The sequence below is a fragment of the Vidua chalybeata genome, chromosome 4 (assembly GCF_026979565.1).
Source record: "Vidua chalybeata isolate OUT-0048 chromosome 4, bVidCha1 merged haplotype, whole genome shotgun sequence".
NCBI classification, from domain to species: Eukaryota; Metazoa; Chordata; class Aves; order Passeriformes; family Viduidae; genus Vidua; species Vidua chalybeata.
The window spans coordinates 46959855-46973513 of NC_071533.1; the positions used below are offsets into that span (position 1 = coordinate 46959855).

The window sequence follows — 13659 nt, forward strand, 5'->3', positions numbered from 1 at the left end:
TGAAATGAGTATAATTTTAAATGCTTAAGTCAATAAGTTGCAATGACACTTGCTGTGATCAGTCACTCCCTCTACTTGTGTGCCATCCTTCATCCTTTTCTGTTCAGTTCCTGATTTTTCAGAGGTGTGAATTACCTGTTTCTCTGCAGTTTGTGAGTACCTCTCATCAGGAGAAACCTCTCACAATTGCCTTAGTAGTGTGGCAAACCTCTAATATATGAATTTAAGACTGAATGAAAATGGGCAGCAATCAAATAATTTTCTGTCTTTATAAAGGCAGTGTATTAAAGGAAAAGAATTATTTGATACATAATTTTTTAACAGATCAGATGCCAAGACATAATTTTTCTTTAAAACACTTCACTATGGATTATTTATTGCGTATGGAATATTTAATTATCTTTAATTTTCTTTGCATCAAATTGCTTTGAAAATGAGAATTAGTATATACAAATAAAATATAATTTTCCAATAATTTTAATAGAGATAAACATTAAATTTTTTTAAGCTTAAAAATAATCTGAGGGAAAATGTGCATATTTATATTCTTTTGTATCCTGAGTACTCTTTATATTCTGAGTAAAAAGTAAATAGTTATCTGGTATTACAAATGTTCTCCTTTCTATTCATTGAGCTGTATTGCTGGGCAAACAGGTTTTAAAGTTTCTTATGTTTTGTGAAGTTGATACTGCTAAGGAATATAAAACTAACTCAAATACATGACATATTTTAAATTAAAACAGGCAACTAATGTTAGACTGCTAGTGTTTTTTATGGCATAGTTATATTTGTATTCTTTTTTTCTAAATATTTTTCTAATGTTTTCTTACTAAGGAGTGTGCTCAGTACTTCCTGGAAGTAAAAGATAAAGATATAAAACATGCACTTGCTGGGTTGTTTGTGGAAATTCTCATACCTGTGGCTGCTGTAAGTATTTTAATCCCCCCTGCCATACTTTTCCTCCCATTTTCAATTGGGTTCTCATTAAAATTCTTCAATTAATCCTCCAAATATTAAATTTTTATAGATTCAGAAAGACATCTGGTACTGAGGAGGGCTCACAAGGAGGCTGAAAAGGGATGTTTTACAAGGGCATGTAGTGATAGAACAAAGGAGAAGGGCTTTAAACTGAAGGAGGGTAGGATCAGATTAGATTTTAGGAAGAAATTCTTTACTGGAAGGGTGGTGAGGCACTCGAACAGGTTGCCCAGAGAAGTTGTGGATGCCCCATCCCTGGAAATGCTCAATACCAGGTTGGATGTGGCTCTGAGCAGCCTGGTCTAGTGAAAGGTGTCCCTGCCCACAGCAGAGGGGGGAGTTAGAACTAGATTACCTTTAAGATCCCCTCCAACACAAACCATTCTGTGAGTGTTAGATAGATTACAAGCACCTTCACAGTCTTAAAGAGAAATAGGTTGGCTTGTGTGTTAACTTGTTTCCAAAGTTTTTTCAGAACTTTTCAAAATTGTCTGTTTTCTTGATACTTTTATTGCCAGAGCATTGTGTAATTTTATATGTGCTCTAAACATTTGAAATTTCCTTGGTTTAAGATTCGTTTGCTCAAGGGTCTTTTTGACTTTTCTTTATTAGCTGAAACCTTTTAAGTTCTTTCTGTAGTAAGCTGTGTAACATTTTTACAGTCTGATAAGGAAAGTGTGAACTTTTATGTAGGAAGGAAGAATGTAGGTTTTGGCTAATTAAATAAAAATCATTTGAAGAGGTAAATGTCCACTAGATTTAGTCCTTTATGTGGAGGAGCAGTCAATCATCTCCTCTGTGTGTTTTAAATTGAAAAGTAGAAATTTCACACAGCAGCCATGAACAAAGAAAAAAACCTCATTATCATCCCAGTGTCGTATGTACTGTGCCTATAATGCTGCTTGTGGGAATGTTTCCATCAAGACAGGCTTTCTTTCCTCCCAGGCTGCTTTGCTTGGTTTTTTGAAGCATGTTCAATAGGTCAAGAAATGATGGCACCTGAGTATAATTCAAGTTCACCATTTACCACAAGCTCAGTTAATTTCATCATAGTAGATTGATGGTTTCTAGGATTGTTGTCTAAAATGCTACCTGTATTAGCAGATGCCAGGCCACACTGTGTTGGACATGCAGTCCCAAAAAATGGCTGGTTGTGGCTCTATGTTGCCACATAGATTGTAGTGACATAGCTTGCTATAAATGGAAAACTGGGACATGTAGGTCTTGTTTTGCAGAATAGGATCTACTAAGAGTAACACACTGGGTGGGTGTCCCATCTGAGCAAGATAATAGGAAAAGAAAGATAATTCTCTCTGAGTTCTTCATCCTCTTTTAAATGGTTTACCTTGCCCTGGGCAAATGCTTCTTTCCTTTCCATGGTCTCAGTCGGGTTTTTTGAGGTGGTTTTTTGGTCTGGTTTTGTTTGCTTGTTTTGTGTGGTTTTTTGTGTTTGTGAGTTTTTTGTTTGACTGTTGTTGGTTGATTGGTTAGGTTTGGTATTCTTGGGGGTTTGGGGTTTTTAAATTATTTTTAAATTACAAAGGAGACAATCTTTTTTCATAAGACGTAACTAGGAAGAGGTGTTTCTAAGTAGTAACTATTTATGGGAAGAAGTTTTGAATTTACCCAGGCATGCTTACACTCTTATAGAGAAGAATAGAAGAATTTTTTCCCTATTAAAGAGTGAACACATTCTGTCATTTTGAATTCCATAGTTGCTTGGCAGTTGGAGTGGGAGTGCTGAGTGAAACTACTTAGCATTTAGGTAAATGCAAATATTAGTTTGCAGAATCATAAACGTTGTGAAAGCTGCCCTTGAAATAAGGAGGAAGAAGCAGCATTTGGGAGCTGGGACTGTCCTCTGGCAAGGGCGGAGGCACGAACATGGGCTGTGCAGAGCACAGTGGTGCTGTGTGATCCCTTCCTACGAGCACAGCCTGAATCAGCGCTTCAGACAGTCGGGGAGGGAGGCTTGATCTTCCCTTCTGACTCACTGAGTCTCTAATCATTTCATACAAACGGAGCTTCTTAAATAGAAACTAAGAGCTCACTCCCAGGCTGAGGTGCAGTTGAGCAGGTTAGTCATTCTCTTGGAAGATGTGAGATGCAAGTTTGAATGTTTTTGATGCAGCTGAAGGAATTGAATGTAAATTTTTCTGTATCTTGGATACAGAAAATCACTCAAGTGAGGAAGCTGTTGGGTTTCAGCATTGAGACTTCTTTACTGTCATTCTCTTGCTTAGTCATTCAGGGTTTTTAAGAAACCTGACCTGATTTGGACCCTGCAGGTATGATGAATCACAGCGTATTTTATAGCGGAGAAGTTAGGGCTGCTCTGAAATCCTAAGGTTACATCCCAAAGCAACAATGCGGTGGTGACAACAGCTGACTAATTTCTCATGTGGAGCTAGCAGAGTACTAATCAACCTATAGCCTAAGAATAACAAAAGAGAAATAATTTGGTACATAGGAAGTGATTTAAATCGTAACTACTTTCTCACTTCTTTCTTTGTGGATCTGTACACATTACAGAGATACATGCTATTTTTATGCTTCTACATCATGAAGGTTTTAGAGTTTTCTTACCAAGATGGACATGATTTTTCTTTATATAGTGTTAGTAGATATAATGTTTATGTAACATTAATAATAATAAATAATAAAAATAACAAAAATTATCTTATGCTGTAAGGAAATTATATGTACAGAGGACCTCTTTGAAAAAAGCCATTTCAGTCTCCAACACACCACCCCTCAATTTGATAAATAAAGCAGAAATAGCTTAAAACAGTAGGTTGAGAATAGTGTTTAAATAGATCATCCAGGGGATCCAGAGAGAAGCCTAAAGAGCCTTGCAGAGGTTTCAGTAAAGAGGATGGTAGCTGCCTGGATTGTGGAAGGAAGCCTGTTCTGTGTGCAAGAACAGAGTGGGTCAGAAGGGTGTAGGGCTCCATGTGTGTTTCATAAATTCTGAAAGCTGAGCAAAGACAACTTGTATGATTGGTTGACTGATAATCCTGTGGATTATTTTTTAACTTTCCAGTTTTCAGTATTAAAACCAAGAAGAAAACAGGAACAGTTAAGAGGGGAACTGTGAGAGTTACAGATACTAATTTTTTGAATAAATGTAAATATGCATATGAAGATCTTCAGTGTAGTTTTTGTTAGTTGGTATCAAATACATCTTCTTCTTTCAGTATGGAATAGAGACTACATTCCTAAAACAGTTTATTTTAGTGGGCTGTTTTGTTGGGGTGGAGTTTTTTCATGTTTGTTTTAATTGTTAATTTTAACCATATGGTAGTAGTGTATGGCATGATTTCTTATGCTTCTGTTTATATTTCAGATAAATACACTCAAATACTTTCCTAATGTGAAATTTAACTTTTGAATGGTTTTGAGTTCATAGACATCTTAAGGTATATTTAAATTGCTTTCTGTGTAAATTTTAAGACCATTAATTTGTGTTGTTTTTTTTTTTTTTAATAGGCTGTTAAAAATGAAGTGAATGTGCCATGTTTGAAAAATTTTGTGGAGATGCTTTATCAGACTACCTTTGAATTGAGTTCAAGAAAGAAGCACTCGCTGGTATTTTAAAGAAATATTTCAACTTCTCCATTTTGCTTATCTTAAGCTAGTACATTATATGAGGAAAAGCTTATCAAGCCATATTAATTTAAATCTTAACGTCTCAGTATAATTAAATTGCCACAGTGTATTTGCATTTGATCTAATTTTGCTTTGTTTCTTTGTGCAGATATGTTCTCTTATCTCACATGTGAGATTGTCTTGAAATCAGTGCTTGGTTTCGATTATTTTAGTGCGTTTTAGCAGAGTTATTTAACCTAATATCCTTTTAGTAAAAAACTTGCATTCAGGAAGTCTGAATATGTTTAAATTAGGGTTAATTAAAAGATGCAAATGTCAGACAAGGCTTTTGCAATAAAATAGCAGCCTCTTAATAGCCCTGCTCTGCCTGGTTCTCTCCTCTCTTCATACACCTTGTTTTTCTTTTCCCGGTATTTTTTTATTATCTCTTATTTTTGCAGTATTTGGTTATTTTTGATGACTATGACAGCCATGTTTCAAATAGATTCACTTCACTTTGCTGAAAATGTAGAGCTAATTTTTGCGTTTCAGTTGGCACATTCAGTAAATGCAAGTGAATTTAAAATGTTTTATTCTCACTTTCATGTTATGGACAAACTTTACTTTCTAATATGCTGCACATATAAAGCATATATCATTGTATTTGTTAAACTCCTTATGTAAGAATAACATAAAGTGGTTGATATTAGTATTCAAAATGTCATTTTATTTATGAAGTTAGAAACATTGTATCAAGAGTACTATTTACCTACTCATCCTTTAGTTTTGCTTCATAACAAGAAAAGCTGCAGTCAGATTTGGTACTAATCACCATTATATGTTAAAAGTATGTGGTACTTAAACAAATCTTAGCTTACTAAAGCAAAGCTAAATCATACTCTGCATATTCACAGATTTAAAATAAATTACATTGTGGTTCATTCCTCACTAAAAGTAGAACTTGAGTAGAAGTAGCATTTCTGACAACTTAAAGTCTGTCTGAGTTTTTACTGAGTTGATGTTTTTCCTGCATACTCTTGGAGGCAGTTCACCTGCCCAGCATGTAGAACTACATTAATTGAGTCCTGTGGTTGCAGGGAAAGCCTGAGCATTGTATGAAGGGTCAGACTGCTCTCAGCCCTTGTTTGAGATCAGGCCTTGCTGGGGGATGAGCTTCACCTTGGTCCCACTGCCCCAGTCTGTCCCCTTGAGCTCTTACAGCACTCAGGAGTTACCCAGGGCACTGTGCCTGGCACAAGTGTCCCAGGGCAGGGGAGAGGCTGCCATGCAGTGCCAAAACTGTGAGAGTGAGAGGCAGCAACCAACTGTGTCTCATTCTCAATGTACAACACTTAGGAGGTCTGCAAAGAGCAATTTGATCAATTCTTTTTCCCCCCCTACTCATAGGCTTTGTATCCATTGATCACCTGCCTGTTGTGTGTCAGTCAGAAACAGTTTTTTTTAAATAACTGGCACGTTTTCCTGCAGAACTGTTTGTCACATCTGAAGGTAAGAATCCTTTTTAATTAAGGAACTGTTGCAAATCACTAGCATCTATTACAATATACTCTCAGCATTCTTGTGCCAAATAAACAATGAGTAATATTTGGCTGTTTAAAAGGACACTGAAATATTTTTCTAAAAAGAAATTAAATGTTTCAAGTCTCTGTATTAAACTTAGTAGTAGTAAGTTTTTGTGATGCTATATCGTGTTGGAAATAAGTGTGGTCCCCTTGGGGATTATCACTTTTATTGAGTAAAATCTGCAGAAGTATCTGCTAATAAGGGCTATTAAATGCCAGAGAAAATACAAACCTTATTTCTTAATGTGCAAATTATATGTGAGAAAATAAGTGACTTGTCTGCTCTTCTAAATAGAATGTATAGGAAGTGCAAACTTTCTATCTCTTGTTCACTTTCTGAAGGAATAGAAGATGAACTGTGAGACCAGAAAAGATGTTGTAGCTACAGCCTGTGATACAAATTTAAAAAAACCAATTACAGTGTCCCTTTAACTTGTGCCTTCTGTTGATATCATTGTAATCATCAATTGGTTGATAAAGACATCAAGATACTTACAAATCAGTCACTTTCTTGTAGTTATTGTACATGTTCTTTCCTTGATTATGATGAACATAATTAATGATTTTGCCTAATGTATTGATTTTGAAAATGTTAATAAATTCTTTGATCCTCCTTCACAACACTGATTCTGGTTAGCTATGAGTGACAGTTATGAAGCTTATTCATAAAATCCGTAAACCAGCATGAAGTCAAAAGGAAAACGGTTTAGCTGCTTGGATTGTTTTGGGTCATTTTGTTCTTACAACATCTTCCATACCTTTCTGTTGCTTTTTGGGTTCTGTATATTTTTCATCTAACATTACTGCAGTTCTTTTGCAAAATTTGCCTTGATTTTTGTTTTGTGGTTTATTTTGCTTATGGAAGCTGCTTGTGCTTTTGTTTTTAAAGCTTTTAAAAAAACTCCTTACAATCTAGGAGTTGCCTTTTTCCGGCATAATGTCCATTGCAATATGTAATGGATGTGTTAAACTATAAATGCCAGTGAGTTTAACTGGTATTTGCTGAGCATGCATTTTATATTTTACTTAGATTTGTTAACCACTAACAGCTTAACACATTTACTGTAAGGCTCTATTCAGCAGAAATTCCACATATGAATTTCTGCAATTCAGAATTTGCAGTGTTATGATGCTATGCCATCAGTGAGTTCTTTAGGATATTTTTTGCCTTGGTTTAATTTGGCACACCAAATACTATGAAGTTTTTTGGGTGCCTACCTTGTTCAGAAACTTTGTTGAGCTTAATCTTGAAAAATAAACCCCCACTATCCTTATGTGTCTTACGAATTAATGTGTTCCTTTGTTTCTGAAGCTAATTAAATGCATGCACTCTGTAATAAGTAATCTCATTAATTTATAAATCTAAATTTCACAGCAGTTTAGTCTTTCGGATTTCCCCTCCCTCATTTTATTTCCTGATTTTCTAATGACTAAAATTATTTCATTTGGAGTTATTTAAATATCTAAAATGAAATAAGAAATTCCAAATCCATTGCCTCTAGTGTTCTTGTTATTAATAAAGTAATTTTGAGAGTTACTAGGAGATACTTGGAGCACTAATAGGATTCATCTACCCCTACTGTATTTGCTCAAATTAACAAAGTAGGAATTGAAATAATGATAACACTTAGAGTCTGTCACAGGATATTCTATGAAGAGTACAGGCATGCTAGCAAGTCACCAAGAGGTAATGTAGGTCATGGATTCATGGTGCTCTCTTTATTCCCTGGTGAGTACCCAGTACAAACTCTTCCTTAGCCATGAACACCACGTGGCACAGTGGTGACTGAAATGAGCCATTTTCCATTTGCCATGGTGTGAAAGCTCACACCTTTGCAGTGGCTCCAAAGTACCTGATGCAGTTTGTTCATACCCTGCCTTACCTTCTGGTGCTATATTAAATTTGATAATGCTCCTGAAAGTGCTCTGAATCCTAAACCTGGCAGTATTTATGGTCTTTGTAAACTCTCGGTGCTGGATTTCAGTGCGCATTGCCTTTAGTTATCCTCAAAGCAGGCTTAGTGTGTGGGGAGAACATCCTAGCCTTGCTGAAAGGAGCAAACCTAGTGGTCTGGACCATTGCAAATAGCACATCAGTGAGTTGTAAGCGTCAGTTGAGACCAGGAGTGTACAAAAGGGTTGGTTTCTTTCTGCTGTGTATATATTTAGTTGGCTTTGTCCCACAAATCTGTTGGGATGCTGTTTCAGCACTGAGCCCAGCAGGCTTTTTTTAACACACTGTAGTGTAGGCAAAATTCTGAGTTTGTTCAGTAGACAGTAACACTGGGTCAGTATTGTAAAACACTTTGCTTACTTTTTTTGACTAGTATTTACACAGACTAATTCTAGCAAGTTTGTCAGAAAATTGATAAATTCTTGGATGAATCTGAGTTGTGGTATCTTTACTACCTCTTCTGGAGGGAGGAAGGATCATTTTAAAAAGCTGGAGAAATGGGAGAGAACAGTGTCTGTCATTCTGCACCACCATTGGCTGAAAAAGAGGTCGTTGGTTTTTTTTCTCACAGTTTACCTTTAGTGTCTGTTACCACAAAACCTTAAAAGTTGAAGGAACGTTTTCTGCCACTATAGCAAACCCTTTATTTCTACTGAATAGAGTCCTTGCTAGACAGCTATCTGTTGGTTTTGAGCTTTTTTCATCTAACATGCATGTGCCTTCCATTCTCATGTTTGTTATGTTTTGCTGTCTCACATTGCTTTATTTAGATGCCATCTAACAACAGTATCAGAAAACAAATAGAAACACTGCAGGTGAGTTAATATGTTGTTGTAACTCAGTGAAATGTTGCTTTGCCTCATGTAAATATGTTTGTTTTGGTTTTTTATGTCATTTGTTGTATTTTGTGCTTTCCTTTCTTTGTAAAATTGCTGTTAGTACTGTTAGAAGCAATAGGACTAAGAATAGCTCATGTTTCAAAGATGTTTTTCTCTTGCCAGGGAGTAAAGGAGAAAGATGAGAAAATTGACTAATACCAGTTTTTCCTTTGGGGTGAAAGTGTGGCTTTGTGAGATTGATTATTAATATCACAGCTGGTTTCCCTGAACAGCAGTGCATGTTTCCTCTGGAAGTAACTACCTATTCAGATGTATGGGTTTTTCTGTTACTTCATTTTAAAAAGTGTCTTGCATGTGAGCAAACTGAAAACATTTTCACAATTAAAAAATGTAAAACTGATTTGCTGTAACAACTTGCAGTGCACTAACATGAAAGACTTTTACACTGTTGGTTTTGCAGGTTTTAAAAAGTAGAAATTGTTTTAGTTCAGAACAGAAGAAAAGTTTAACATCAGTATTAAAAAGTACTTTCTTCAGTAAGTGACTACATTTGACTAACATGGAAAAAATGCTATTTTGTTTCTTGCCATCATTGAAATTTGTTTCATTGACTCATTTTAATGTGTCATGTAAAACCACCGTAATTTGCTCTTACGTTTTTGGTTTTGTAACAGATATTGTTCCTGACAACTTTTTTCATAGTCTGCTGATACCATAATTTATGTTAAAAAGTTTTAGGATTTTAAACAAAACTATGTTTAAAAAAAAACCAAAAAAAAACCCAAATAGAGTACTTTAAAATCTGACAGACATCATCTAAAAAAGACCAAAATTCTGCTAGGTTGTTGAATTACATAGCCATCTATTCCTTATTCTAGCTGCTCTAATGTTTAAGAGAAAATACTGACATCTTAACACCAAGTGTACATGCAGTGTTGTAATTCAGACCCCAAAAGCAATTTTCTTATAGCATATTTGTTTAGCTCTTCATTATAGGAAGTGATTCTGAAAATTTTCAATGCTTAAAATAATAAAAGTACTGCAGAATTTATTTCCTAACTCTTTTTAAAAAGGTGAATGCCTCTATATATGTTCCTTTGCTTCCTTTATAACAAGCAAACTTTGTAATGACTACTCAGAAGTAGCTGTATTGGATGATACACCTGCTAACAGATGGAACATTGTTTACACAGTATTAAACTATCTGCTACCTCTGCAATTTTTTATTAGATGATTGAAAGCCAACAATAATTTTTTTGTTTGTTCTGGACTTGTAAATTAAGCTCCCCTGTAGAATATCAGAAATTAGAAAATTGAAGCATTACTCATTTCCAGATGCATTTCAGATAGACTTTGATAACACTTGTGCCAATGAATTCCCCAACCTGCTTCGACAATCAGTAATTGTCAGCCTGTAAATACAAGGAGTAATAATATTCTGGGTTTTTTGCTGTTTAAGCTGATTAGAATCAAAGCTATCACACTCTCACCTCTGGTACAGTTACATTTTCTTCCTCCTCACAGTAGCACTGCAGGTAAATTAACTGAATAGTGAGACATTTATCAGTGTGAATATTAACCAGGGACAGGTGTAACTTCTTACTGGATAGATTTTGTCCAAATCACTTCCCTAAATTTACCCACTTCTTAGTTATAGGTGCTAATTCAGAGGTGATGGCAGCACACATTGATGTGTGAAGGGAAGGTAGAACAGCATTATCACTGATGCAAACTGGGTTAAGTTATTCCCTCTAATATTCTGGTAGTCAGTCTTGTGTGTTACTTGTCTGTCCTGCTTTGAAATACCACTTCTGCCTCTGTGATTCTGTGATAGGGTTTTAGCCTTTCTTAAAATAAGATGCTGCCAAAACCCTGTAGTCTGGTCCCACCTGTGTTAAAAACACCAAAATTACTCTCCTTTGTGTATATAGTCTTTTACACAGATGTGGACATGAAGTTATTTTGATGGGTACAAGTTGGACTTTCTTACTGCTAGAATTAATATAGAGGGAGCATTGAGGTTGTGAGGGAGAGAACCGTGAGTGAGACCATCTCTTTTTGAACAGTATGGTTTTAGTTCCATTTAAACACTTTGTGAATGTGCACTCCATTTGTCCTGGAAGGACAAAGTCATCTGCTATTCTGACTCACTGGCACAAAATATGAAATTAATTATGTTCAAGTCATCATACAGATATGTCTTGAAACAGAGAGACTTCACTGGAAATGGGGAAGTTGTGGTTTTGGGGTTCTATTTTTGCTTTTTTGTTGGTTTTGTTAGTTTGAATTGGGATAATGCCTAAAAAGTTGATGACTGGGAATCATTTATTATAGTCAGAAGTTTATACTTATGGCCAAGTCCGGGAATCTTGCTGAACACATCTAGATTGTAAGTACTCCAAGAATCCCTATTTGGAAAGGAGGTTTCTGGAGCTGGTACAAAAAATGTTAGTTACTTACTGTTTTACACAATTTAAGAGCTCAGAGGAGCAAAGTTAAACTCATAGTAGCAGCTTTAAGACAAAAGTTATTTTGCATCCAGTACATAATTTAAACTGAATTGTGCTGCTAGATTTTATATTAATTAAAGAAATGGTAGCATAATTGTTACAATAAAAATTTATTGAAAGTGGACAAACACTAATACAACCTGCAGGAAGTGTCTGCGTTGTCTGAAGCCACACCCAGAGATGCATCTTTGTGTGCCTTCCCTGTTTTGCATTCTTTTCTTCTGCACCTGCTATTGTCTGCTGTCACAGGCTGAGTGATGAAATGAGACCACGTGCCTGATCCAAAGCAGCTACTCCAATGTTTTAGACAAACTATAAATTGGTTTGCTATGAAGTAGATATTTGTTACCAATGGCTTTCTGAGAAAAGTTGTTGAAAGCAATATACTCTTGGTGTGTTCATCTCAAGAGGAATATCTGCTTTTTAGTTACTGCTCTGCCCTCAGAGTTAGAAATGTGTAAAATGAGCTGGAGTAACTAGTTAAAAATTTAAGATTAGGAAATATGCAATACAGGCTTGTTTTTATGAAAAAATATCAAAAACTTGTAATCAGTATTAAACCCATCTACTTTCATTGTTTAAAAAAATATTTTCAAAAGTAAATAAACATAATAGAATTTTGTCAGTGTCTCACAGGCAACAGTAACTGTATTTCTAAATTTATTTTACAGAATAAAGATCCCAAAATGTCCCGAGTTGCACTGGAATCTTTGTATAGGTTATTGTGGGTTTATGTTATTAGAATTAAATGTGAAAGCAACACTGTAACTCAAAGGTAAGTTCATTATGCAAAGTATTTGAAACTACTAATGATGGAGATTTTATTCCAACCTAGTGATATCAGAAGAGAGCTTGAAGCCAGCTCAGGGATGTTTTAGTCAAGTAAGCAGGGGACCAAACATTTTGTCTTAATTGAGAAAACCAAAAGCCCTTGAGTACATTGATGGAAAGAAGGAATAGAGTCTAGAATTGTCTTTGTGGGGATAGAATAAGGCAGAGAGATAAGCAGGAAATTTATTAAAGTTAAAAGGCACTAATGGTGACAGAACAAATTGGGTGTGAAGTGTCCATCACTAAGTGTGGACTGGAAATGAAAAGGTTTTCTTTATGATTATGTATGATGAGAATTTGGAATAGTAATTCAGATTTTGCCCCCTGACTATTAGTAACTGTTTTAAAACAGGATATTTTTTCAGTTCATAGAGGAACCCATGATCCTATTGCCTGTGACAGCTGGGGCTGTGCTTCTTGTACGTGGTCCTACCTGTATAGGCTTCTGTATTATTTGATAGTAGCCCCACACACACACGCTTCCAGATTTGAACTGTAACATCTGTGCTGTTCAAAGGAGCTATTTTTAAAATATATTTTTATTTCTTTTTGTTTCTAAATTCTTCTAGCCGTCTCATGAGCATTGTATCAGCACTTTTCCCCAAAGGATCGCGCAGCGTGGTCCCACGAGACACACCTCTGAATATATTTGTAAAGATTATTCAGTTCATTGCTCAGGTAAGAATACATCTAGGTAGAGCTGGAATAGTAGGATGAACATTATTTGGAAGAAATGTAAGTTCAAGGTTCGTTTTTGAAATATTTGTACTGAATTAGTGGTCTCATATCTTGAGTAGAATTTCTCCAAATATGTGTAACAAATGAAAGAACTCTTTCTAGTAGGGGCAAATTTTTTTTTTCATTTTTAAACTTCACAAACTGTTATGTACAAACATTATGATGATTAGTACTTAAATTTGTATTGCACTGTTGGGGGCTGTGTGTTTATATATATATATATTTATATATGTTTGTAATATAATTACTATATTCATTATGATATTTTTATAAGGGACAAAGCATTAGAACAGTAATACCTACTTACATTTAGCCTGGACACTGGCCTAAATAGACAGAAATAGTATGCAATGAATGCAGTAGTGTATAGTCAGCATTGCATTATGATTTATATTATTTTAGGTACTTCTCTTGTCCTAATATCAAAATGCAAGATAAAATCTCACAAGATGAACTTTCATTAATTTTTAACCTTATAGATTAGAGACATCTTTTCCTGTCTTAAAAATAGCTTGTCTGTGCTTCAGCTTCTGAAATTATTTGCCTTTGGTCATACAGGGATGAGGCAGGATACACAACTCATCACTGGTTTGTTTTTGTTTTGTTGTTGTTTTTTTTTTTTTTGTTTTTTTTTTTTG

The 13659-nt window shown here is 35.2% G+C and overlaps 1 protein-coding gene across 15 annotated transcripts in view; it reads left to right on the forward strand.

Annotated features, from left to right (window-relative positions):
• The window catches only part of FRYL (FRY like transcription coactivator), a 167807-nt gene that overhangs the window by 85992 nt on the left and 68156 nt on the right, over positions 1-13659 (forward strand). For 11 of the 15 annotated variants that reach the window (XM_053941934.1, XM_053941937.1, XM_053941935.1 and 8 more), the window contains 6 exons: positions 835-927; positions 4468-4566; positions 5974-6075; positions 8874-8918; positions 12124-12227; positions 12853-12961. In XM_053941934.1, coding sequence (XP_053797909.1) covers positions 835-927; positions 4468-4566; positions 5974-6075; positions 8874-8918; positions 12124-12227; positions 12853-12961 — 552 coding nt within the window. The other 4 variants (XM_053941932.1, XM_053941933.1, XM_053941941.1 and 1 more) reach the window with 2 other exon arrangements.